Source organism: Theropithecus gelada, chromosome 2 (genome assembly GCF_003255815.1).
Source record: "Theropithecus gelada isolate Dixy chromosome 2, Tgel_1.0, whole genome shotgun sequence".
Taxonomy (NCBI): Eukaryota; Metazoa; Chordata; class Mammalia; order Primates; family Cercopithecidae; genus Theropithecus; species Theropithecus gelada.
The window spans coordinates 84655782-84678877 of NC_037669.1; the positions used below are offsets into that span (position 1 = coordinate 84655782).

The 23096-nt window shown below is 47.3% G+C and overlaps 1 protein-coding gene across 2 annotated transcripts; it reads left to right on the top strand.

The window, feature by feature from the left end:
• Positions 1 to 694: 694 nt before the first annotated feature.
• WNT5A (Wnt family member 5A) lies at positions 695 to 22560 on the top strand. Of its 2 annotated transcripts, none has more exons than XM_025377787.1 (5): positions 695 to 1353; positions 7398 to 7531; positions 8770 to 9020; positions 13726 to 14018; positions 17722 to 22560. In XM_025377787.1, the coding sequence occupies exons 1-5, from the start codon at positions 1348 to 1350 to the stop codon at positions 18178 to 18180; spliced, it is 1143 nt and encodes a 380-aa protein (XP_025233572.1). In that variant the 5' UTR covers positions 695 to 1347; the 3' UTR covers positions 18181 to 22560. The 2 variants fall into 2 exon arrangements, with proteins under 2 accessions (XP_025233572.1, XP_025233573.1); XM_025377788.1 differs by lacking the exon at positions 695 to 1353 and adding an exon at positions 6919 to 6985.
• The last annotated feature ends 536 nt before the right edge of the window (positions 22561 to 23096 follow it).

Sequence of the window (23096 nt, forward strand, 5' to 3'; positions counted from 1 at the left end):
GGGGGGGAACGCGTCCCCGAGGTCGGTCAGTCTGTCTGCGGGGCACAGGATCGCGTGGAAATCTGCTGCGAGCTCCACGGAGCCGCCTTCGCCGCCTAGAGCCGGGGTCCGTGCGGCAGCTGCCCAGGGAGCCCTTCCGCCGCCGCCGTTGTGCCCGGGACCGCCCGCCTCCCGCCGGCCCGCTCTCCCGCCCCTCGGACCCGGGCGCCAAACGAGGAGGTGGGCAGCCTCGCCGGCCATGGACCGCCGGAGCTGAGTCGCCGCCGCGGAGCTCCGAGCTCTCGCTCCTCCCCAGCCTCGCGCCCGCGGTGCACTCGCTCCTCTTCGCCCTTCGCCCTGGAAAAACGGGGAAAAGAGAGATTAACCCGAAGAGAGAAAGAACGGGATACGGGTGGGGGGAGCCCGCGTCTCCCCTGGGTTAGTCGCCCATCGCACCACCCGCCCCAGCTCACCGCACAGCAATAAGTTTCGGGGCAACTTTCACCTATTTTGCGCCCCGTTTTTGCCGAACCCTAAAATGAAAGGACACAATTTGGCGCTGACTCTTGCAGCTCTGATGGCGACTTGTGCGTTTTCAGCGGCATCTCCCGGAGAAAAAGCCATGCGCGCCTGATTGTTCTGTGGCCCCAAAGCTGCAGCGGGGGTGTGTGTGTTGGGGTGTGTGTCTGTGTATGTACAGAGACGTCCACACTAACTCGCGGCTGCAGGATCAGCGTCTGGAAGCAGACGTTTCGGCTACAGACCCGGAGAGGAGGAGCTGGAGATCAGGAGGCGTGAGCCGCCAAGAGTTTGCAGAATCCGTGGTGTGAATGAACTGGGGGCACCTGGGCGCACAGATAGCCCCCCCTTCCCCCGCCCCGGGCCAGAGTTGAGTAGTGGGACATTTTTTTCACCCTCTTGTGAAGAATTTCTTTTTATTATTATTTGTCGTAAGGTCTTTTGCACAATCACGCCCACATTTGGGGTTGGAAAGCCCTAATTACCGCCGTCGCTGATGGACGTTGGAAACGGAGCGCCTCTCCGTGGAACAGTTGCCTGCGCGCCCTCGCCAGACCCGCGGCTCCCTAGTTGCGCCCCGACCAGGCCCTGCCCTTGCTGCCGGCTCGCGCGCGTCCGCGCGCCCTCCGTTCCTGGGCGCATCCCAGCTCTGCCCCAACTCGGGAGTCCAGGCCCGGGCGCCAGTGCCCGCTTCAGCTCGGGTTCACTGCGCCCGCCCGACGCGCCCCGGAGGACTCCGCAGCCCTGCTCCTGACCGTCCCCCCAGGCTTAACCCGGTCGCTCCGCTCGGATTCCTCGGCTGCACTCGCTGGGGTGGCGACTTCCTCCCCGCGCCCCCTCCCCCTCGCCATGAAGGTAGGTGTTCAGTGCGCCGCCGACTCTCGCCACTTTTTTTTCTTTACTTCCCCCCACCCGCTGTTGGAAGTTAACTGAGTTCTCTTCGCCTCTTCCTATCCCTCCATTTCCCCAACCGCCTGGAGAAGCTGGAACTCCAGCGTCGCTGGCCGGAACCCCTACCCCTTCGTCCCCCACGCCGGGCGCACTGCCTCAGTGCCCCAGGAGATCACTTCTCGTCGCACCACCCGTTCTGCAAACCTTTTCGTCTTTGGAGAAAAACTGGGGAAGAGTGACAGTAGAAAAACTGAGTGCGGTTCACTGACGACTTTCCTTTTGCTCTGAGAACATCGAGTGTAATTTACTATGTATATTTCAGTAACAGGATAATGATTCAATTCAACAAATATTTACCAAGCGCCCACTGCGCGGGCACCGGGAGGGTGTGTGGCCGGGGCTCGGGATGGGGAAAGGGACTCCTTGGTTGAGAGAACCCGCAGAGGAACCAGGGGCCAACTACCCCAGAGCGGCGTACACCTTCCCCACACACCCCCGCACCGACGGAGGCCAGATTGTAGGCTTGCCTTGGCCGGGTAACTCGAGCGCTTCAGGCCCCTTTGCCTTTAAGAGTGCCTGGCGGGGGGCCAGCGCGCACCCCGGCGCGGGGAGAGGGGTCGCGTTATTAGCATTATTAGCCGCCACTGGGTGAGCTCAGGCACTTTGCAGCAGTGGTGGGGGCGGGGAGTTGTGGTGGTGTGGCTGTAATCCCGTACTCCGGGAGAGCGCTCCTCGGCCCCCTGAGCGGAGTCCGCCTTGTCCTTTAGAAAACACTTGGGCCTCCGCGTTGGGAGAGCAGGCGGGGGCCAGTTTGTGAACTCTTGTTTGTTTTAATTGTCAGTTGTATGTTAAAGCCGAGTCACACACTCAGAGGGTCACTGAGAGTTCACTTTTACGAAAAGTTAACGTTTCTTCCTGCAACCTAAGTTGTTATTTTCTAAACAATTTTTCTTATCTGCCCTCCAAGCTTCGATTCCTATTTCCATTTTTCTGGTCTTTCCCATTTTCAGTTTCTTAGAAAATAAGGTTAGAATTGAAATTAAGATGTTTCCTAGAAGAAAACAACCCCTCTTCCCCCAAAAAAGTAAAAAAAAAAAAAAAATTCTGGAGACCCCACAGCCCTGTTTTACTTTCTAATCCCTGGCTGGTATCGAGGCCCCTTCTCTCTCGCCTGTCTTTTCTCTCTTCTTTCTTTAAATAGGCAATTCGCTGTTAGGAAGTAACTTGGGCCTGTCCGTGAGGTCGCACCTCCTCAGCCCCTGCCCTCCCCCCAGCCAACATTTGCACATTCGCTGCCGAACCAGTCAGATTTAGTTTCTAGACAGTCTGCCAGTGGAGTTTCGAGGGGGCAATGCGGAGAGTGCGCAGCAAACCGCAGGCCAACAAATGTGTGTGTGTGTGTGCGTGTGTGTGTGTGTGTGTGTGTGTGTGTGTGTGTGTGTAGGGGAGTAAAGGATCAGTTGTTCTCGGGTCCAGGACGTACTAGCCTTCGCCTCCTCCACCCCCTGACCCTCTCAGCGGAAGACCCTCCCCAGGAGGCCCTGCCCAAGAATCCCCTGTCTTCTCCTCCCCTCCCCAGTGCGCTCCGGTGCTCAAGGGGTTAGCACTATGCGCGCAGAACTCGGAGCCATCCCCGCGGTCTTTTCTTCCCCGCGGTGCGGTGCCGGCTGCCCCCTGTTGGCCACCTTGAGGTAGGACTCCTCCGAGCCTCGGTTCCTTGGGGCGGGCGGGCAGCTGCTCCCCTCTACTTCCCACCCCTGCTCCCTTCATCCCTCGCGATCACCAGACCCCACTCTCCCAGCAGGGGCCCTCGGAGGCCCCCAGAGGACCAGTTTCGCTGCGCCGCCAGTCGCTGCAATACGGAAGGGGCCACAGGTCCGGCCCAGCAAATGGGACTCGGCCAACTGGACACAGGGTTGGTACCTCTTCTTCTGGGCCTGGGAAGGAGAGTGTCGCCCTAGGAGGCCTCGGGTCTGGCCTCAGCTGCCTCCCAACTCTCTGTGGTCGAGAACAAGTGTTGCTTTCCCCCTTTTCACCCCACTTCCATCGTCTATTAAAAATTGGGAGCGAAACTACCTTTAAAGAGTAGGGGTTTGACTATCATTTCACTTTCTTTCTGTGTCCAAGGACTCTGCTCCACCTCTGAACAAAGTTAATCCTCTGCCGAGAGGGTTAGACATCCTGTGTGAGAAGGTGTGAGTGGTGTGTGTGTGTATCCTGGGGTTGGAAAGCCCAGTCTAAGGGATGGACGAGGGCGCAGGAAACAGGAGAACCAGGCCAGATTGTTCTTCCCCTGGGGACTCACTGTACCCGAACCTGGAACCTGCCTTCAGTGCTGAGGTCTGGGTGGCTCTCTTTTGTCACACTGATTCTGGCTCAAGGTGTAACCTCCGCCTTCTCTATCTGGCAATTCCCTCCTCCCCCACCCCGCTCCGCGCGCGCGCCAACACACATATTGCTGTGGACACAACCCTTGCGCTCAGGCATGGGGCGAGGCATGGGCAGTAGTGGCTCCTTTGTCTGCTCCCCTAAAGCGGACCTCCTACCCGCCTGGGCCGGCCCATTCTTCAGCTCCTCGCGCCGCTCCCCGCATTCTCCAGGGCAGGACATCCCAAGATTTTGGCTGCAACTGAGTGCTTTCCTGCTAGTTTCTCCATCTCTCTCCTTGCTTTAGGGAGAGATCGGAGTGGGCAAAGCAGCTTTCTTTTTCCACCAAGAGTGGAGATTCTTTTTGGAGTTTCCTATCCTCCCCGTCGATGCCTGAGCCTGTGTCAAACGGGCTTATTCCGCCTAGTTGGCGTTCCTCATCGTTTGCACTCCCAGAAACTTGGGCCCTAAACGTAGAGAGTCTAGCAGAAGGGGATGCCTAGATTGAGTGTGGCAGCGCCCCGGGGCCGAAGGGAGAGGATCTTTGCCTGGCCTTTTAATCTTTTCCCTTAAGGGGCTGCATGCGGAGGACTTGGGTGTTGCGAGACTTTAGGTGTGCATTCGGCTGCTCCCCGCGCCCTTCGAGCGTCCTCTGAACAATTTTGCTACTGAGGTTTCCTCTCCCTCATCCCTCATCAGCCCTGGCCCGCACCGCGGTTGGTAAAGAAGGATCAGGAACACCTTTAATCCGACGCGAAGGCTTTCAGGGATAAATAGAAAGGGAGCCACGTCGTTGAACTGCTCTGGATTGAAGACGAGGGCGCGGGAACGCCTTCCTCCACCTCACTCCTCTGGTGCGCTGAGCCCCTCAAACGCCCCCAGTCCTCCTCCCCGTGGCACGCGAGGAAGATTCTCATTGTCCTTACAGTCATCTTCCCTGGGCCCCGAAAGTGTTGGAAAACATTTAGCCCCTTCTTTGGGAAACTCAGCTTCTGATCAGAATTTTTGTTTTACCCCTGGGGTTGACAGTCTCCCCAGAGGTCTCATTTCATACTGTCTTTTCGGATCAGATCTCTTGGTAAACAGGCGGGGATGTTTTACCCTACAGAGCCGATGTATGTGTGAGTTCGCTGTGAGTTCCTTGAGTATCTCAAACTTGTGGGGCCTTTTCTGGGTTGCACCGGGATTGAAGCGGGAAGAGGGCCAAGGTGTTTCCGGGCAAGCGGCGGGGTTAAGTGGAGACGCGACTCGTGAGGCTCTCCTTTCCGATCCCCCTTTGGGACACCCTCTGCCTACCTCTACCCTGGAGCCAGGGAGACCCAAGTCGTGGAGACCGGATGGGCCCGCTCACAGTTGGCCTGGGCTCTGGGAACTGGTGGACTCTCCCTGGGGGCGTCGGGCTGGGAGTGGGTTCGGTTTGTGTGGCTTCGGCTATAACAAAGAGATCCGCTGTAATCCGCGGAATCTGTTATCAATTTCTCCGCTGCTTGAGCCCCGCCCCACGCGCCCCGCCCGCCGCGAAGCTCAGAAAGTGCAAGCGGCCAGCAGTAGTCTGGGCCGCTGACTTGGAAACATGTCGCAGCGTGTGTGTCTGTGCACGCGTGTGAGTGTGTAAATGTGCCCGAATGTGAGTTTGTATGAATGTGTGCGCGCGCGGCATCGGCTGCCCTTGGGGAGAGTTGACTTTGCAGCCTGGGCTGCGCGTGAATCAGACTTTGCAGCCCACCCCCTCCCCTGGAGGAAACTTGACACTTAGGGCGGGGGTGGGGAAATAGCCAGAGCTTTCTCTCTCCTAGCTGGGGAAATCCCAGATTTCCATTCTCCGGGATGCGCCCCCCCACCCCAGCTTTGCAGCATTTTGGGGACAACTGGGCCTTGGGTGCGGAGCTCTGCTTAGCAGGCGCTGGGGACCACATAAGCATTTCCTCTCTGAGAAGCCCCGAAGCGCCCGGGCCAATGGGGCGGCTCATGGAGAAAAGCCTTGGCACGCTCCTGAGCCCCATAGCTTTACCAGGGCTGCCTAGTCCCGTCTGTCCCTTTTACGGCACAGGTTCCAAGCCAGGCTCTTCCACCGCCTTAAAGAGGCTCATTTTTCTTTTCTTTTCCGTGGAAGGGGCTCCTTAAGGGGCTACGGGCGATGCAGCGCGGCAGGGTTACACTTATCAGAGATGTGAAAGGAGATTTTTAAAACCCGCTCCTCCCAGCGGCACCGGCCACCGACTTGTTCCGCCGCCGCCTACAGGTGGAGAAGTCACCAGTGGGGAGGAACGGCAGCGGAAGCTTCCAAGGCCAACTCCTACCCCTGAAATTCTTCAGGAAGGGAACCTTCGCCGCTGGGGGCTTCTTTGCCCTGGAATCGAAGCGTCCAGCTGCGGCTCGGGAGCCAGCGCCTCTGGCCCCGTCTGGACTCATCCGCAAGGGCTCTGGCCTTGCCCCGCACCCCCGCCTTTCGGGACTGACCGAACCAAGTCTGAGTTGGGCTGGAGAGGCTAGACTGGAGGCAGGGTGGCAGAGTTCCAACGCCAGGCTCGCAGTGCCGCGATGGCAAAGTGACCCACAACCCCAGATCAGGACCAAGGGAAACTGGAGTCCCTCTGGACCTCCCATCTCCTCCCTCCCTGGTAGCTACCAGGTGTGGGGTGGGAGGGAGAGTGAAAAATCAGAATTTGGGAGAAAGCTGTGGGGAGGGCAGGGAAGGAATCTTCTCTCCGGGCAGCGAGACCCAGAGTCCCTTCTTTCCTCTAGGGTTCCATCCCTTCTCTCAGTCCGTGGAAGAGGCCACAGGCGAAGCGGGTGAGGGTGGCACTCCTTTCCGGTTTCCTTGGTTGGGAGACCAGACCTCTCTCTCCATTATCCCCTAGGGCCCCCATCTCCTTCTCTCCTCCCCAGTCTGGCTGAAGAGCATGCTGAAGGAAATCCGGGTTGCTCTTCCCCATCTGGAAGTGGCTTTCCCCAAATCGGCTCGTAAACTGATTATGAAACATACGATGTTAATTCGGAGTTGCATTTCCCAGCTGGGCACTCTCGCGCGCTGGTCCCCGGGGCCTCGCCCCCCACCCCCTGCCCTTCCCTCCCGCGTCCTGCCCCCCCCCCCCCCCCCCCCCCCCCCCCACCGCCTGCGCTGGCCACCCCGCCTCCTCCGCAGCCGCTGGCGGCAGTGCGCTCCACTCGCCTCCGTGCTCCTCTCGCCCATGGAATTAATTCTGGCTCCACTTGTTGCTCGGCCCAGGTTGGGGAGAGGACGGAGGGTGGCCGCGGCGGGTTTCCGAGTGAATTACCCGGGAGGGACTGAGTACAGCACCAACTAGAGGGGAGCCAGGGGGTGCGGGACTCGAGCGAGCAGGAAGGAGGCAGCGCCTGGCACCAGGGCTTTGACTCAACAGAATTGAGACATGTTTGTAATCGCTGGCGTGCCCCGCACACAGGATCCCAGTGAAATCAGATTTCCTGGTGAGGTTGCGTGGGTGGATTAATTTGGAAAAAGAAACTGCCTATATCTTGCCATCAAAAAACTCACGGAGGAGAAGCGCAGTCAATCAACAGTAAACTTAAGAGACCCCGGATACTTCCGTTGTTTAAACTTGTATGCTTGAAAATTATCTGAGAGGCAATAAACATCTGCTCCTTTCTTCCCTCTCCAGAAGTCCATTGGAATATTAAGCCCAGGAGTTGCTTTGGGGATGGCTGGAAGTGCAGTGGCTTCCAAGTTCTTCCTAATGGCTTTGGCCATATTTTTCTCCTTCGCCCAGGTTGTAATAGAAGCCAATTCTTGGTGGTAAGTTCATTCTATGTGCGTGTTCTTCCTCTTCTTTTTCTTTTCTTTTTTTTTCTCTTTTTTTAAAGATTTGTTTGTATGATGCAGGGATATTTAAAGCTGGATAGTGAGTGTGGGTGTATTTATCCAAGACATATGTATATATTTTACTTATATGTAGTTTTAAATCAGAATTTTCTTTTAACTTGTTAATATTGTAAAGCTTATCTTCAGCTCCTAGGGAATGGGAAACTATAAATCTAGGCCTTTTTCTATGAAGCCCTTGTTCAGATGTGTGCTTGTAGTACATCATGCAATAAAAAAGAACAGAAATTCACTTTGCTAATAATTGTAAGCCTATCTATAAAATTTACTTTTTGCCACCTCTAGGTAGTAAAAGTGAGGTTTCAACTTTTATTTTCTGTCACTTGAGATTATTATTAACCTACAGAGTTTGAAGTAGGCAGAGTTCTAGGAGGACAGCTAAACTCCAAGTGCAGAAATATTGGGGCTGTAATGTGATCAAAAGGAGGTTAACTTGAAGTAGTCAAATGTCCCCAAGTGGGGGTTTCTTACTGGGTAGGGACCTTGTAGATAGACTGTAATATATCCAGAGCATTGTTTTTGACGGTGTTCTGGATATTTTTTTTCCCTATAAATGAACAGCATTTTTCTGACTGTCAAACATGACTTCTGTTCACTGGGTACCCTGCCTTGGGTCCCTCACAATCACATAAGGAGCCCTTTTAAAATGTCCAGAAATGTGGTGAATTTTCTCCAGTCTGTATACTTGTCCCTCTGTTCTTCCATCAGTCAAAAGAAACTACTATCTCCTACCCGTATCTAATTGTGTCTACTTTCAGCATTCATAAGTTTTTAAGGCAGATTGGTCCAATTTGTGGGGCAAAGTGGGTCACTTTTTCTAATGTCAGAGGCCTGTCCCTCAAACTGCTGTTTCCCCCTTTTCTGAGTGGATTTTGGAAATACTGGTTCAGGTATATGGTGACAGGGGCTAGGAAGGGAGTGAAAATACTAACTGAGGAGCCAGATGGCAGGATGGGGACTGCACAATACCTCCGTTTTCTGAGTGCAGTTTAAACAGAGGAGTTTTATGAAGCCCTTCTCATACTTTGTCATGAGGACAAGCAGGAGAGAAAAAAGCATCTGTGTGCTTAAAACTATGTATTGCTGACATGCTTTCAGGGGGCCCACCTCGAGATTTCACGTAAATCTTCAATGCACATCTCCCCCCCTTGCAGGTCGCTAGGTATGAATAACCCTGTTCAGATGTCAGAAGTATATATCATAGGAGCACAGCCTCTCTGCAGCCAACTGGAAGGACTTTCTCAAGGACAGAAGAAACTGTGCCACTTGTATCAGGACCACATGCAGTACATCGGAGAAGGCGCGAAGACAGGCATCAAAGAATGCCAGTATCAATTCCGACATCGAAGGTGGAACTGCAGCACTGTGGATAACACCTCTGTTTTTGGCAGGGTGATGCAGATAGGTAGGAAAACATTTAAAATATTTTTTTAAAACATTAACTTTTTTTTTTCCTAGAAGAAATCCTTAGCGTTTACTTCATGCTTGATAGAAAGCATGAAGAAGGATGCCTTCCAGCTTGGGTTGTGGCTTGGGCATTTTTGTCATTATAGCAAATGATGTTAATTTCTGTCCCTACACCTGATGATGAGTTTTGGATTTTAATTAAATCAGGAGGCAAGTGTCACAGACACCTTCATTTTTACAAACACTTAATTTTTCTATAAAGCATTTTGTTTAAAATAGAAGCAGAACACTTATTTTGGTTTCTTAAAAGTAGGTGGGGGAAAGCAAGTCATTTATACGCTTTTAAACGTCGAAACTCTCTTGCCTGTTAGTTTTTTAAGCCACAAGTCAAACGGCCCGAGCATCAAACTAAAAATTGCCATCTTTTAGAATCCTGGATATATTGAAAGTGAACAAAGTTTTAATTTTCCTAATAGAACTATTTCCTGAGGCTACAAAGATATAGACGTTAAAAGCTTTAATTTTAGTCCCAGAAAGAATTTTAATTAAAAGTGATCCAATTTATGTTTGTGATTTCAGCAACTGATATAATAAAAGCACATGCTTGAGATGTCAACCTAGGAACTTTAAAAAAAAAAAAAAATTAAGAGTATTGCTCACGGTCCGAGTCTTAATTTTAAATACGTTGTTGAACATCTTACTTCCCCATTCAAAGAGACAGCATTTCAAATGGGCTAAAGGCAAAGATTTTCAAAAATCTGTTTGTTTGCCTCTGCTTTTGTGTAAATAGTATAGGATACTATTTGACAGATGTGGTACAATATGTGTTTTCTAGTGTGACTATTTTAGGTTTCTCTACTTTTATGCAAAAAAGCCCTTATAATTAATATGACTGCAGTGACTCCCAAAGTAAGAAGCAATTTATCAAGGCAATTAACTGTTTATACTGACTGAAGAGAAAAAGTTGGCTTAATATCCATCACAGATGGATAAAATGCTTTTTTTATTAAAAAAAAAAAAAAAACCCTGAAAATTACATTCATTGAGAACAAAAAAGAGTTGTCAGGTGATGTTTGAGCCAAGCAGTTTTATAAACTAAAATAATACAAGACTGGAAGCTGTTGCCCTGATTGAATGGGAGAATGGCCTGTAGCCTCAGCCTGCAAAGTTTCATGGGGCTTTGTCCTTTCTGTTAATGATTAAAATGTGCTAATGTATATACTGGGATCTGAATCTAAGAGCTAAGCTTCAGGAACACAGGAGTTTCCCCTGCCTGTGGGCTGTCTTATGTAGTTAACTGGGAGTGTGGTAGATTTATTCTCCCGTGTGCTGATATCGTAAGTGAACTTAAATACTTTTGAAAAATTCTGTGAGGATGGTAAGTTGTCAACTTTTCCCCCTTCTTATATGTTCCTCCTAAACTGCCTTCCTCTCAAACTATGGGACGACTTTTTCACATGTATATGAGTTAGCAAAAATCATACACCTCTGATGGTAACCAAGAAGGAAAACAGCAATCGGAATTGTTTATCTGTGTAGTCACTTGAACACAGCTTTGATTTAAGATCCTCCTCTCGCTTTCATACGTAGCCTGTTTTGGGCCAAAATGTTCAGAATAAGCTATCATTTGCTAAGTGAATTTGAGTTCTGCTGGAGATTTATTTTAAATGCGGTCCAAGATTCAAAGAGCCTGCTTCCTCAGGGAACAAGCAGAACCCTTGGTACAAAAGCCTATATTTAATTGTCCCTGAAAAGTATGCTCTCTGGTCTTCAGCTGCACGGCACTACTGTCTGGGTCCATGGGAAGTGGATGGGAGTGGTACCTCCCCACAGCCTCCGAGACAGCCCTCCTAGATACTATCATCAAGTCAGCTGATGTCCTGGGAAGATGAGAGTGCATATGGCATCCTCCCCTGCCAAAGGTCCCCCAGGTGCCTAGCGTCTCAGAGCAGAAAGCTGCTGCTGGGTGGCTTGTGGTAGGACACCGATGGGGCCTTCTGTTTTTTACTTAATTAAAAAAGAGAGAGGAGAGAAGAGAAAACAATAGATTTTTATGAAAGGGGAACATGGACCCCGTTCCAATAGTTGGAAAATTTCTTCGCTTTCACTTTTCCACTTAAGAGTATATTTGAAGAGAATGAGCTGAGGGAAAATTTAAAATACCTTTGATGCCAAAAGGTGTGTGTGTGTGTGTGTGTGTGTGCGCGCCCACCCCAAAGCCCTCAGTATACCAAGGATATTGAGAGTAATTCTTCTTTGTGAGAATCTGACCTTGTGATGGGGCCAGTGTCTGAGAAACTCAGGCCGCCACCTCTGACCCCCTCTTCAACTCATTTTTCTGAGATGCCAGTTGCCTTGGAGGCACCATGCACAATTACTTCATGAAGGGCCCACTCTTCATTTTGGAAACTTTCTCATTTTTCATCATGCTACCCTTTCCTTCCAGCTTTTGTCCCCATCTGTCTCTTCTTTGTTTCCATGCTGTGAAAAGATATGTAAGGAAGGCACCACTTGTAAGGGGTGTAGATGTGGGTTTCACAGGAAGGGAAACCTAACTGAATCAGCAGTATTCCAACCAGGATGACTGTGTCCTCCGGCAATTAGCCAAAGAATACTTTTCAAACTGACGCTTACCCTGCAGTCGCCAATTAGCTTAGAGGGATCTCCCAGGTTTGTATTCTGGGGCATAAAAGGAAATGCTCAAAATAGACTTATGAAAAAAGCAGCATTGTTTGTGTTTTGTATAAAGCCTTCTTATGCTCTGTATACTCAAAGGACAGTGTCTTCTTTTCCTCTATCCCCAGAGGATCATTTCATCTCCTCTTCCTCTAGCTACTACCTCTTTGTTCTATAAATCCCCCATCCAGGGCCACGGCATTTTCTGTACTATCAAATTACTCCTTAGAAGCTATATATTGTCCTCATTCCTTTCCATTCCCCTGATGTGCTCTGCCTCTCTAATCCTACTAGATAGATGTAACGCATCACAGGAACTTTCTAGATCTTCCTGCCAACCACCAGCACATACCTTCAAGTCATTCATTTTGAAAATATGGGAGGGGGAGGATATATGGTAAATCAGAACCATCACCATTCACAAATGGCTGTGACTGGCATGGAGCCAAAGACCAAGAATGAGGTGGCCTGCTGGATGCCTGAACTGGCATCACTGTCCTCCTGCAGAATAACCTTTCTCGTTGAGACTGAGTCCTGTTGTCAGCTTTTCTTGTGTTCCCCACTTCCCCCTCAGAAAAAAGATTGCTAGCAAGCTCTCAAAGTAAGTACAGGAGAAACTGATTGGGGTACATGAATTTCAGCACCAGAAGAGGTCCCTTTCCTTGCATCTATTTAAGTACCCTTATTTTGCAATTGAGGAAAGTGAGCCTGCCCCACAGTCCCACCCCTACCCCATGCTTCAGCTGGCTGGATGATAGATAACTCTTTCTCTCCCAGATTACAGTATTTTTATTAACTGGCTCTTGTTACCTGCAGAAATGTCTCTATGTACAAGTGAAGTTTAGGGTAGTCTATGATAGCCTCCAGTTTTTTCCTTACAAATAGGGTCCCTGTAACTATTATATGCAGAGATATTCCTTACAAGTTTTGAGGAAGAAGATAATCTCCCTCCCTCTTTTCCCCATAGGTTGTGCTTTTTTCCTTCTTGCTGTCATTCTAATACTTTGAGGCAAAGGCAGTGGAGGAGTGGGCAGGGGGTGTTTGCAGAAGTGGCATTAAAGAACAACAGGCTGTTTTAAAAGCAGACACTCATTCTTGAACGAGAAGTATCAGGCCAATCAGTCTGGGATTTAAGAAGAGCAAGCTTCATTTATAACTCTCTGTGAGCTGATTTAGAATTGTCCTCTGGGAAAGTAAAGAGCCTTGTCCTGAGAAATACTTTCTGCTGCGTGAAGAAAGAGGGAGGAGAGGTTACAACTGCCAGAGGAGGAGGGGACACAAGGCCAAAACGAGTGTGGCAGAAACTAGTGTGGCCGCTGGCAGTGTCTGCCTTAGACTCAAGGCCTAGCAAATTCTGTAATCCTGCCCTATATGTAACTAAAATGAAAATAATACTAAACATTAAAATAAGTGTAAGGCAGTCTACCCGTATTCTGAGTGTTCCTTCAATGACTTCTTTCACGTGCATTTTTGGAAATATCAAGTTTTGACTATTTTCAAAAGAGTTACAGAGAAAATCAATCCAGCACTGCTTAGAATCCGGCCTTCAGCTCTGAAATAGCTGAGCAGAGACACCGGGGATCTGCTACTCCTTTGCTAATTGTTGCTTCTATGTGGTTTGGGGGATCTTGCTCGGCTTCCCCTCAAGCTGGGCCCAGGGCCTGGTGCGTATTAAGGATGGGGCAGCCCAAGCTTTTACCTTGTTGATCCCCTACTCCCTACCCCCACCAACCCCTACTCCCTACCCTCTACCCCCACCTCCCCCAACCCCTACCTGCCGTTCTACCTCCCCTCTACTCTTGCTTCCCCACCTCCTACTTCCCCCCAACCTCCAGCCTCCCCTACCTTCTACCTCCCCCACTCCCTTCCTCGCCCCCACCCCACCTCCTACCTCCCCTCCATCTCTACCTTGTCCCCCTCCTCCTACCTCCCCTGCATTCCCTACCTTGCCCCCACCCCCGCCCCCGACAGCAACCCGACCCAGCGTGTGGGGCAGGCGGCCAGTGACCCCTTGTTCTTACCCGCAGGCAGCCGCGAAACGGCCTTCACCTACGCGGTGAGCGCAGCGGGGGTGGTGAACGCCATGAGCCGGGCGTGCCGCGAGGGCGAGCTGTCCACCTGTGGCTGCAGCCGTGCCGCGCGCCCCAAGGACCTGCCACGGGACTGGCTCTGGGGCGGCTGCGGCGACAACATCGACTATGGCTACCGCTTTGCCAAGGAGTTCGTGGACGCCCGCGAGCGGGAGCGCATCCACGCCAAAGGCTCCTACGAGAGCGCTCGCATCCTCATGAACCTGCATAACAACGAGGCGGGCCGCAGGGTGAGTGCCCCCGCCCACGCATCTCTGTCCCCTTGCCTTGCCCTCCAGCCTCCCTGTCGCTCCTTCCCCTCCTCTGCCACTCCTTCGCTATATGGTCCTGTCTCTCTCTCTTCCCCTCTTTCTGTCGCTCCTTATCTTTCTCTGTCTTTCCTGTCTCTTTGCTCCTCGTCCTGTTCCCGTCTCACTTTCTTTCTCCCTCTTCCCTTCCTTTCCTCCTTCCCTGTCTCTCTCTTCTCCCCCTTTGTCTCTCTCTCTTTCCTCCATCTCTCTCCATAGTTGCCCCCGCACATCCCAGAAGGGCCTCCTGGGGAGATAATCTTCCCTTGCGCCCCCAGCCAAGGTGATCCAGCAGTTGTCTGAAAAATACCTTTCCTTGCCTTTTTAGTTAGTCCCCGGTACCCTCGGCTAGTGGAGCACAGAAATAAGAATGGGAATAACTGTCTGCCTCCTGCCTGGACGATGTCTGTGGTTGTCTTTCAGTTTGGGACAGGGGTTTTTTGTCTTCCTAGGTCCCCAGATGGGAAAGCCCTCACCCCAGCTTTCAGGCTCTTTCCCTCCTTTCTTTCTCCCTGCCTCTCTTTATGTCATTAGGTAGCAGGCCTGATGGATGCAGGGTTTTTTTAAAAAGGGCTTTTCTAGGAAAAGGACAGCATTTTTAACAGTGTGGGATTTTATAGGTCTGACCATCAGGCCAATCACAAAGTAGCTCTGGAGAGAAGAGAGCAGCAGAAGTGCTCAGGGAGGACCATCTTTGCAGTACTCACAAGTCTCCTGGTTCCCCTTCTTTCCTTCCCCTGGTGGGGATATGAAAAGCTACTTCTCAATAGTTAAAAAGACCCTTTTTTTCCTGCGGTTAAACACATGGCACTTTATGGCTGTTTTAAAATGAAGGGGTGAAAACTTTTCTTAACTTTGGCAGCATCGAAAACCAGGGCCATTATTTTTTCACAGAACCCAAGGTAGGTGCCAGGAACTTTCTGGTCAGAGATTTCACTCTTCTGTATTTTGGGGTGAGGGAGAAGGAAGATAATCACAGAGTAAACTGTAGATTGGGAAACTGAGGCCCAGAAAACCACTTCATGACCATGGGAGAAAATTCAAAAATGGAAATATAAGCCTAGGTACATTTTTATTGAATTCATGCATCACAGCTAAGTGGTGAAGAGCTAGCAGTGTGGGAATTAGAGAAATCTGGGTTAAAATGCAGCATTGTCTGTTCTTTGCTTTTTCTGAGCGTCTGTTTTCCCATTTCCACATCTGTTAAATGGCCATGGCAAACAATCACATGAGGTTATTGTGAGGACTGAGATCATCTAGTAGGTTGAACCATGTGAAATTGCCAACACTTGACTCTTTTTGACCTCCAAAATAACAGTTTCAGTTGGTTTAATTAAAGGTCTTAGTTTAGTGTCGGCCAATAGTAAGTGCTTGATAGATGATAACTACTAAACATTATAAGCAAAGGACATAGAGAAGTCAAAGATCGTGTAGATAATTCCAGCTAGCGTATCTTCTCAAATTTGATGTTAAACATTTGGGTGTATTGGGGAAGGACTAAACTCTACAGAATTTTGCCTGTGCTGCCCTGAGGGGTCGAATAATTGCTACAGACAGAGTGTGGCCTCTCCTTTCTCAGGCCTCTCATTGCCATGGTGTCTGCAGTGTTGGTTGCCTCCTCTGTGGTGGTCCCAGGGCCATATGAAAATTTGCGGGGGGGGAGGGGTGGGTTGGGATCAGCCCCGTTTTCTCTGGAAGCCCATAAAACCTTGCTTTCACCCTCTTCAGGGATGCATCACTGGGATCTCTATATATGACATGCCCAGTGCCTCAGATCAGAAATGCCTCCAGAAGAGAGCTATGTCTGACTCTTAAAGGCCCCTATCCAGGGGTATGCCCATATTTGGTACTCTCATACATCTTTGGGACTTTCTTAGCCTTCTGTCATGTCCAGAAATCATCAGAGACTTGGCAACCAAGAAGAGAGGGTCAAGGGATTTCCAAGTGGCAAGAGAGGATTTGGGGAAGTTTGAAAAGCACCTATAATGTTACACTTCTGCATTTTTTTAGTAGAGAGTTTTTTGGGGGTAAATTTGATCATTGGAGTAGTGAGCTGAGTTTGGATTTCGGTGAGTGACTTTACGAAGAAGATAGTTTTTTTCTCTAGGATGGTGGGGCTAGGGGATGGAAATTTGGACACCATGCCAGGAAATCATCTTAGAATTTCCACAGGGCATTAGCTTTTAAATTTTCCTCAATGTGGAGCAAAGGTTAAATACATTTGCAAAACCCTTCCTCAGACTAGCTGAGTGCCTGAAACTCCTTATGCCAAGAGAGTACACTTTGGCCCCCTTTAAAAGAGCCCCTGTGAATCCCTGGAGGAAGAAGGTGGCTGTTGTCTGTGGAAGAGGCCTTCTGACACACCCCCAGCCTCCAGGTTCCTGACAGGTCTTCTCCAGCACACTCACACTACGTGGACTCTGGAGGGTCACTGGCACAAGGAACTGTGGGCAGCAGGGTCTATAAATAGGCAACCACCACCTCCCAGACTGCTGGGCAGTGTTGTGGGGCCAGACCCATGGGCACTGCTACTGGGAGGCCCGAGGTGACTGGGCAAGGGCCCAGATGCCATGTCCTCATCACTCTGGAGAAAGACCAGATTTATTGTGTCCCTTGTCACCCTAAAGAAAGACCAGATTTACTGTGTCCTAAGTGCCAAGCACTTTCCACATCTCCTCTGATTTTATCCTTATAACAGCGCTTGGAGGTTGGTGCCATCACTGCCACCTTCACAGATAGAAAACAGAGGCCCAAAAAGGTGCAGCCTGTTGTCTGAATTCAAGGGTAGAGTCAGGAACACAATCCACGTCGCTTGGCTCCAGGGTGGGTGCTCTTGGCCTAGGGGGGTGGTGGATGGGGTAGGGACTGTGTGGGAAACAGGAGTGAGGATACCTGAGTTCCAGACCCAGTCCCCCCACACTTTAGCTGTGTGACCTGTGCAGGCTACTCAGCATCACTGTGCCGTCATCCAATCCAGCCCATGTCATAATGTTGCTGGGATGGTTAAATGAGATCATGAGTGTAAGGACACTTACAGTGCCTGGTGCACAGCAATAATAGTAGTAGTGGGTTAAGATTTGAAGGTTGATCCCACTGGGGCTGGACTCCTCCCAATTCTGCACTTACCGGCTGGATATCCATGGGCAAGTCACTAAGCATGGGTTTGGAGTCCAGCTGCCTGGGTTCAAATCCTGGCACCCTTACTCCCAGGAGTTGGTTGAGTAGCTCATCTTTCTGGGTTTCACTTTCCTTCTCCGTGAAATGGAATGATACTAGCACTTCTCACCTAGCTGGTACTGGGGATGAATTCAGGTAATGCATTGTGAACAACCTCTGGGATGAGTGTCTACATGTGCTGTTGCTGTTTCTCTGAAAAAAAGCAGCTGGAACAATTTTTTTTTCCTGTTCCTATTAAAAAAACCACGGTTGTTGATAATGATGATATAATAATGAGCGGCTAAGAACATATTTATTTGGAAGAATTTTTAAAGAAGGCAATACAAGACTTCTGGTGAAGGAACTATCATACAGCCCTTAATTCAGCTGGGGAACATAGCTCCATGGAGAAGGTGGAGAACTTTGTTCCCACAGCCTGCATCTGGCTCCTCCATGAATGTGTGTACTGATTGTCCCCATTTCCCTGCAGACGGTGTACAACCTGGCTGATGTGGCCTGCAAGTGCCATGGGGTGTCTGGCTCATGTAGCCTGAAGACATGCTGGCTGCAGCTGGCGGACTTCCGCAAGGTGGGTGATGCCCTGAAGGAGAAGTACGACAGTGCGGCGGCCATGCGGCTCAACAGCCGGGGCAAGTTGGTGCAGGTCAACAGCCGCTTCAACGCGCCCACTACACAAGACCTGGTCTACATCGACCCCAGCCCTGACTACTGCGTGCGCAACGAGAGCACCGGCTCGCTGGGCACGCAGGGCCGCCTGTGCAACAAGACGTCAGAGGGCATGGATGGCTGCGAGCTCATGTGCTGCGGCCGCGGCTACGACCAGTTCAAGACCGTGCAGACGGAGCGCTGCCACTGCAAGTTCCACTGGTGCTGCTACGTCAAGTGCAAGAAGTGCACGGAGATCGTGGACCAGTTTGTGTGCAAGTAGTGGGCGCCGCCCAGCACTCAGCCCCGCTCCCAGGACCCGCTTATTTATAGAAAGTACAGTGATTCTGGTTTTTGGTTTTTAAAAATATTTTTTATTTTTCCCCAAGAATTGCAACCGGAACCATTTTTTTTCCTGTTACCATTTAAGAACTCTGTGGTTTATTATTAATATTATAATTATTATTTGGCAATAATGGGGGTGGGAACCAAGAAAAATATTTATTTTGTGGATCTTTGAAAAGGTAATACAAGACTTCTTTGGATAGTATAGAATGAAGGGGAAATAACACATACCCTAACTTAGCTGTGTGGACATGGTACACATCCAGAAGGTAAAGAAATACGTTTTCTTTTTCTCAAATATGCGATCATATGGGATGGGTAGGATCCAGCTCAAAGAGAGTGGTAGAAATCTATTCACAATTCAGCTTCTATGACCAAAATGAGTTGTAAATTCTCTGGTGCAAGATAAAAGGTTTGGGGGAAAAAACCCCAAAACAAACTTCCCTTCCCCAGGGGGGCTGCTAGCTTGCTTTTTGCATTTTCAAAATGATAATTTAAAATGTAAGGACAAGAATCTCATATTCTCAAGGAAAAAAGGTATATCACATGTTTCATTCTCCTCAAATATTCCGTTTGCAGATGGTCATATTCTAATAGCTCATGAAATTTAGGCAGCAGGGAGGAAAGTCCCCAGAAATTAAAAAATTTAAAACTCTTACATCAAGATGTTGATTTGACGCTGTTATGGGAATTAGGATTCCAGATTGTAAAAACATCCCCAAATGATTCTGGACACTAGATTTTTTTGTTTGGGGAGGTTGGCTTGAATATAAATGAAAATATCCTGATATTTTCTTAGGGATACTTGGTTAGTAAATTATAATTATAAAAATAATACATGAATCCCATTCACAGGTTCTTAGCCCAAGCAACAAGGTAATTGCGTGCCATTCAGCACTGCACCAGAGCAGACAACCTGTTTGAGGAAAAACAGTGAAATCCACCTTCCTCTTCACACTGAGCCCTCTCTGATTCCTCCATGTTGTGATGTGATGCTGGCCACATTTCCAAATGCCAGCTCCACTGGTTCCCCTTTGGTGGTAGGACAGGAAATGAAACTTTAGGAGCTCTGCTTGGAAAACAGTTCACTACTTAGAGATTTTTGTTTCCCAAAACTTTTATTTTGAGGAGCAGTAGTTTTCTATGTTTTAATGGCGTAACTTGGCTAATGGAATTCACAGAGGTGTTGCAGCGTTTCACTGTTATGATCCTGTGTTTAGATTATCCACTCAAGCTTCTCCTATTGTACTGCAGGTGTACCCTAAAACTGTTCCCAGTGTACTTGAACAGTTGCATTTATAAGGGGGGAAATGTGGTTTAATGGTGCCTGATATCTCAAAGTCTTTTGTACATAACATATATATATATATATACATATATATAAATATAAATATAAATATATCTCATTGCAGCCAGTGATTTAGATTTACAGTTTACTCTGGGGTTATTTCTCTGTCTAGAGCATTGTTGTCCTTCACTGCAGTCCAGTTGGGATTATTCCAAAAGCTTTTTGAGTCTTGAGCTTGGGCTGTGGCCCTTCCGTGATCATATCTTGAGCACGACGAAGCAACCTTATTTCTGAGGAAGCTTGAGTTCTGACTCACTGAAATGCATGTTGGCTTGAAGATATCTTTTTTCTTTCCTGCCTCATCCCTTTGTCTCCAACCTCCATTTCTGCTTACTTTGTGGAGAGGGCATTACTTATTGTTATAGACATGGACATTAAGAGATATTCAAAACTCAGAAGCATCAGCAGTGTTTCTCTTTTCTTAGTTCATTCTGCAGAATGGAAACCCATGCCTATTAGAAATGGCAGTACTTATTAATTGAGTCCCTAAGGAAAATTCAGCCCACTACGTAGATAGCTTTTTTTTTTTTTTTTTTTTTAATAAGGACACCTCTTTCCAAACAGTGCCATCAAATATGTTCTTATCTCAGACTTACATTGTTTTAAAAGTTTGGTAAGATATACATCTTTCATACCCCTCTTAGGCAGGATGGCTTTCATATCACCTCAGCCAACTGTGGCTCTTAATTTGTTGCATAATGATATTCACATCCCCTCAGTTGCAGTGAATTGTGAGCAAAAGATCTTGAAAGCAAAAAGCACTAATTAGTTTAAAATGTCACTTTTTTGGTTTTTATTATACAAAAACCATGAAGTACTTTTTTTATTTGCTAAATCAGATTGTTCCTTTTTAGTGATTCATGTTTATGAAGAGAGTTGAGTTTAACAATCCTAGCTTTTAAAAGAAACTATTTAATGTAAAATATTCTACATGTCATTCAGATATTATGTATATCTTCTAGCCTTTATTCTGTACTTTTAATGTACATATTTCTGTCTTGCGTGATTTGTATATTTCACTGGTTTAAAAAACAAACATCGAAAGGCTTATGCCAAATGGAAGATAGAATATAAAATAAAACGTTACTTGTATATTGGTAAGTGGTTTCAATTGTCCTTCAGATAATTCATGTGGAGATTTTTGGAGAAACCATGACGGATAGTTTAGGATGACTACATGTCAAAATAATAGAAGAGTGGTGAATTTTACCACAACCAAACTATTTGGAAGCTTCAAAAGGTTTCTATATGTAATGGAACAAAACGGGAATTGTCTTTTCCTATATATGTTCCTCAAAAAAAAAAAAAAAAAAAAAAAATCAAGCAGATGGCTTAAAGCTGGTTATAGGATTGCTCACATTCTTTTAGCATTATGCATGTAACTTAATTGTTTTAGAGCGTGTTGCTGTTGTAACATCCCAGAGAAGAACCAAAAGGCACATGCTTTTATCCATGACCAGATTTTTAGTCAAAAAAAAATGTATTTTATTTGTGTGTGTTTACCACTGCAATTATTGCACCTCTCTATTTGAATTTACTGTGGACCATGTGTGGTGTCTCTATACCCTTTGAAAGCAGTTTTTATAAAAAGAAAGCCCCGGTCTGCAGAGAATGAAAACTGGTTGGAAACTAAAGGTTTGTTGTGTTAAGTGCAATTAATACAAGTTCTTGTGCTTTTCAAAAATGTACAGGGAAATCTGGACAGTGCTGCACAGATTGATACATTAGTCTTTGCTTTTTCTCTTTCCGGATAACCTTGTAACATATTGAAACCTTTTAAGGATGCCAAGAATGCATTATTCCACAAAAAAAACAGTAGACCAACATATAGAGTGTTTAAAATAGCATTTCTGGGCAAATTCAAACTCTTGTGGTTCTAGGACTCACATCTGTTTCAGTTTTTCCTCAGTTGTATATTGACCAGTGTTCTTTATTGCAAAAACATATACCCGATTTAGCAGCGTCAGCATATTTTTTCTTCTCATCCTGGAGTGCATTCAAGATCTTCCCAATACAAGAAAATTAACAAAAAATTTATATATAGGCAGCAGCAAAAGAGCCGTGTTCAAAATAGTCATTATGGGCTCAAGTAAAAAGAAGACTTTTAAGTTTTAATCCAGTTTTATCTGTTCAGTTCTGTGAGCTACTGACCTCCTGAGACTGGCACTGTGTAAGTTTTAGTTGCCTACCTTAGCTCTTTTCTCATACAATTTTGCTAATACCAAGTTTCAATTTGTTTTTACAAAACATTACTCAAGCCACTAGAATGATCAAATATGATACTATAGCAGAATAAGTACTGTAAATAAGAGACCAATACTAGCTAACTCCAAGAGATCATTAGCAACATCAGTCCACAAAGACTGAGTGGCCCACAATATATAGAGAGATAGAAAAGGTAGTTATAACTTGAAGCATATATTTAATGCAAATAGGCACCAAGGCACAGGTCTAAAATACTACATTGTCACTGTAAACTATACTTTTAAAATATTTATTTTTTTAAAAGTATTTTCTAGTCCTTTCTCTCTCTGTGGAATGGTGAAAGAGAGATGCCTTGTTTTGAAAGTAAGATGATGAAATGAATTTTTAATTCAAGAAGCATTCAGAAACATAGGAATTAAAACTTTTAAAAATGATCTAATTTCCCTGTTCATACAAACTTTACACTTTAATCTGATGATTGGATATTTCATTTTAGTGAAACATCATCTTGTTAGCTAACTTTAAAAAATGGATGTAGAATGATTAAAGGTTGGTATGATTTTTTTAAATGTATCAGTTTGAACCTAGAAGATTGAATTAAAATGCTGTTTCAGTATTTTAAAAGCAAAAAAGGAATGGAGGAAAATTGCATCTTAGACCATTTTTATATGCAGTGTACAATTTGCTGGGCTAGAAATGAGATAAAGATTATTTATTTTTGTTCATATCTTGTACTTTTCTATTAAAATCATTTTATGAAATCCAGTGCAGTCATGTGTGTGTGTTTAGCAGAGAGAGTGTTCATTGAAGTTTGATGTGGGCATGGATTACGGCTTAGGGTATCCAGAAAATAACACATACATTTCAGGTATGTAGATGATATGGTGGTTGAAGCTCAAGCATGTATTTTGTACGTTAGTGCTCATTTTTCTTTTACCTATTGCTGATTTTCTTCATTTCTTATCTGCTCTGCTGCTGTTAATCCCTAAGGGTTGTAGTGAGATTTTTTTTTTTTTTAGTGTAGGCATTTAGCACAGTGAGATGGGACTACCATGAAATTCTAGGGCAAGGAAAGAAAGAGTGACTTGAGGAGAGAAATAAAACAATGTTGAAGATGAAGAACAGACTGAACCACCTGGAATATTCTGCAGGTGGCTTTTTTCATCTTGCAACAGTTGGCAGTAAGCTCTTTAGATTTTGTTCCGGTTGCTTGATCTTGGCACTATTGGCATTTTGAGCTGGATAATTCTTTGTTGTAGGGATTTATTTTATGTGATGTTCAGCAGCATCCCTGGCCTCTA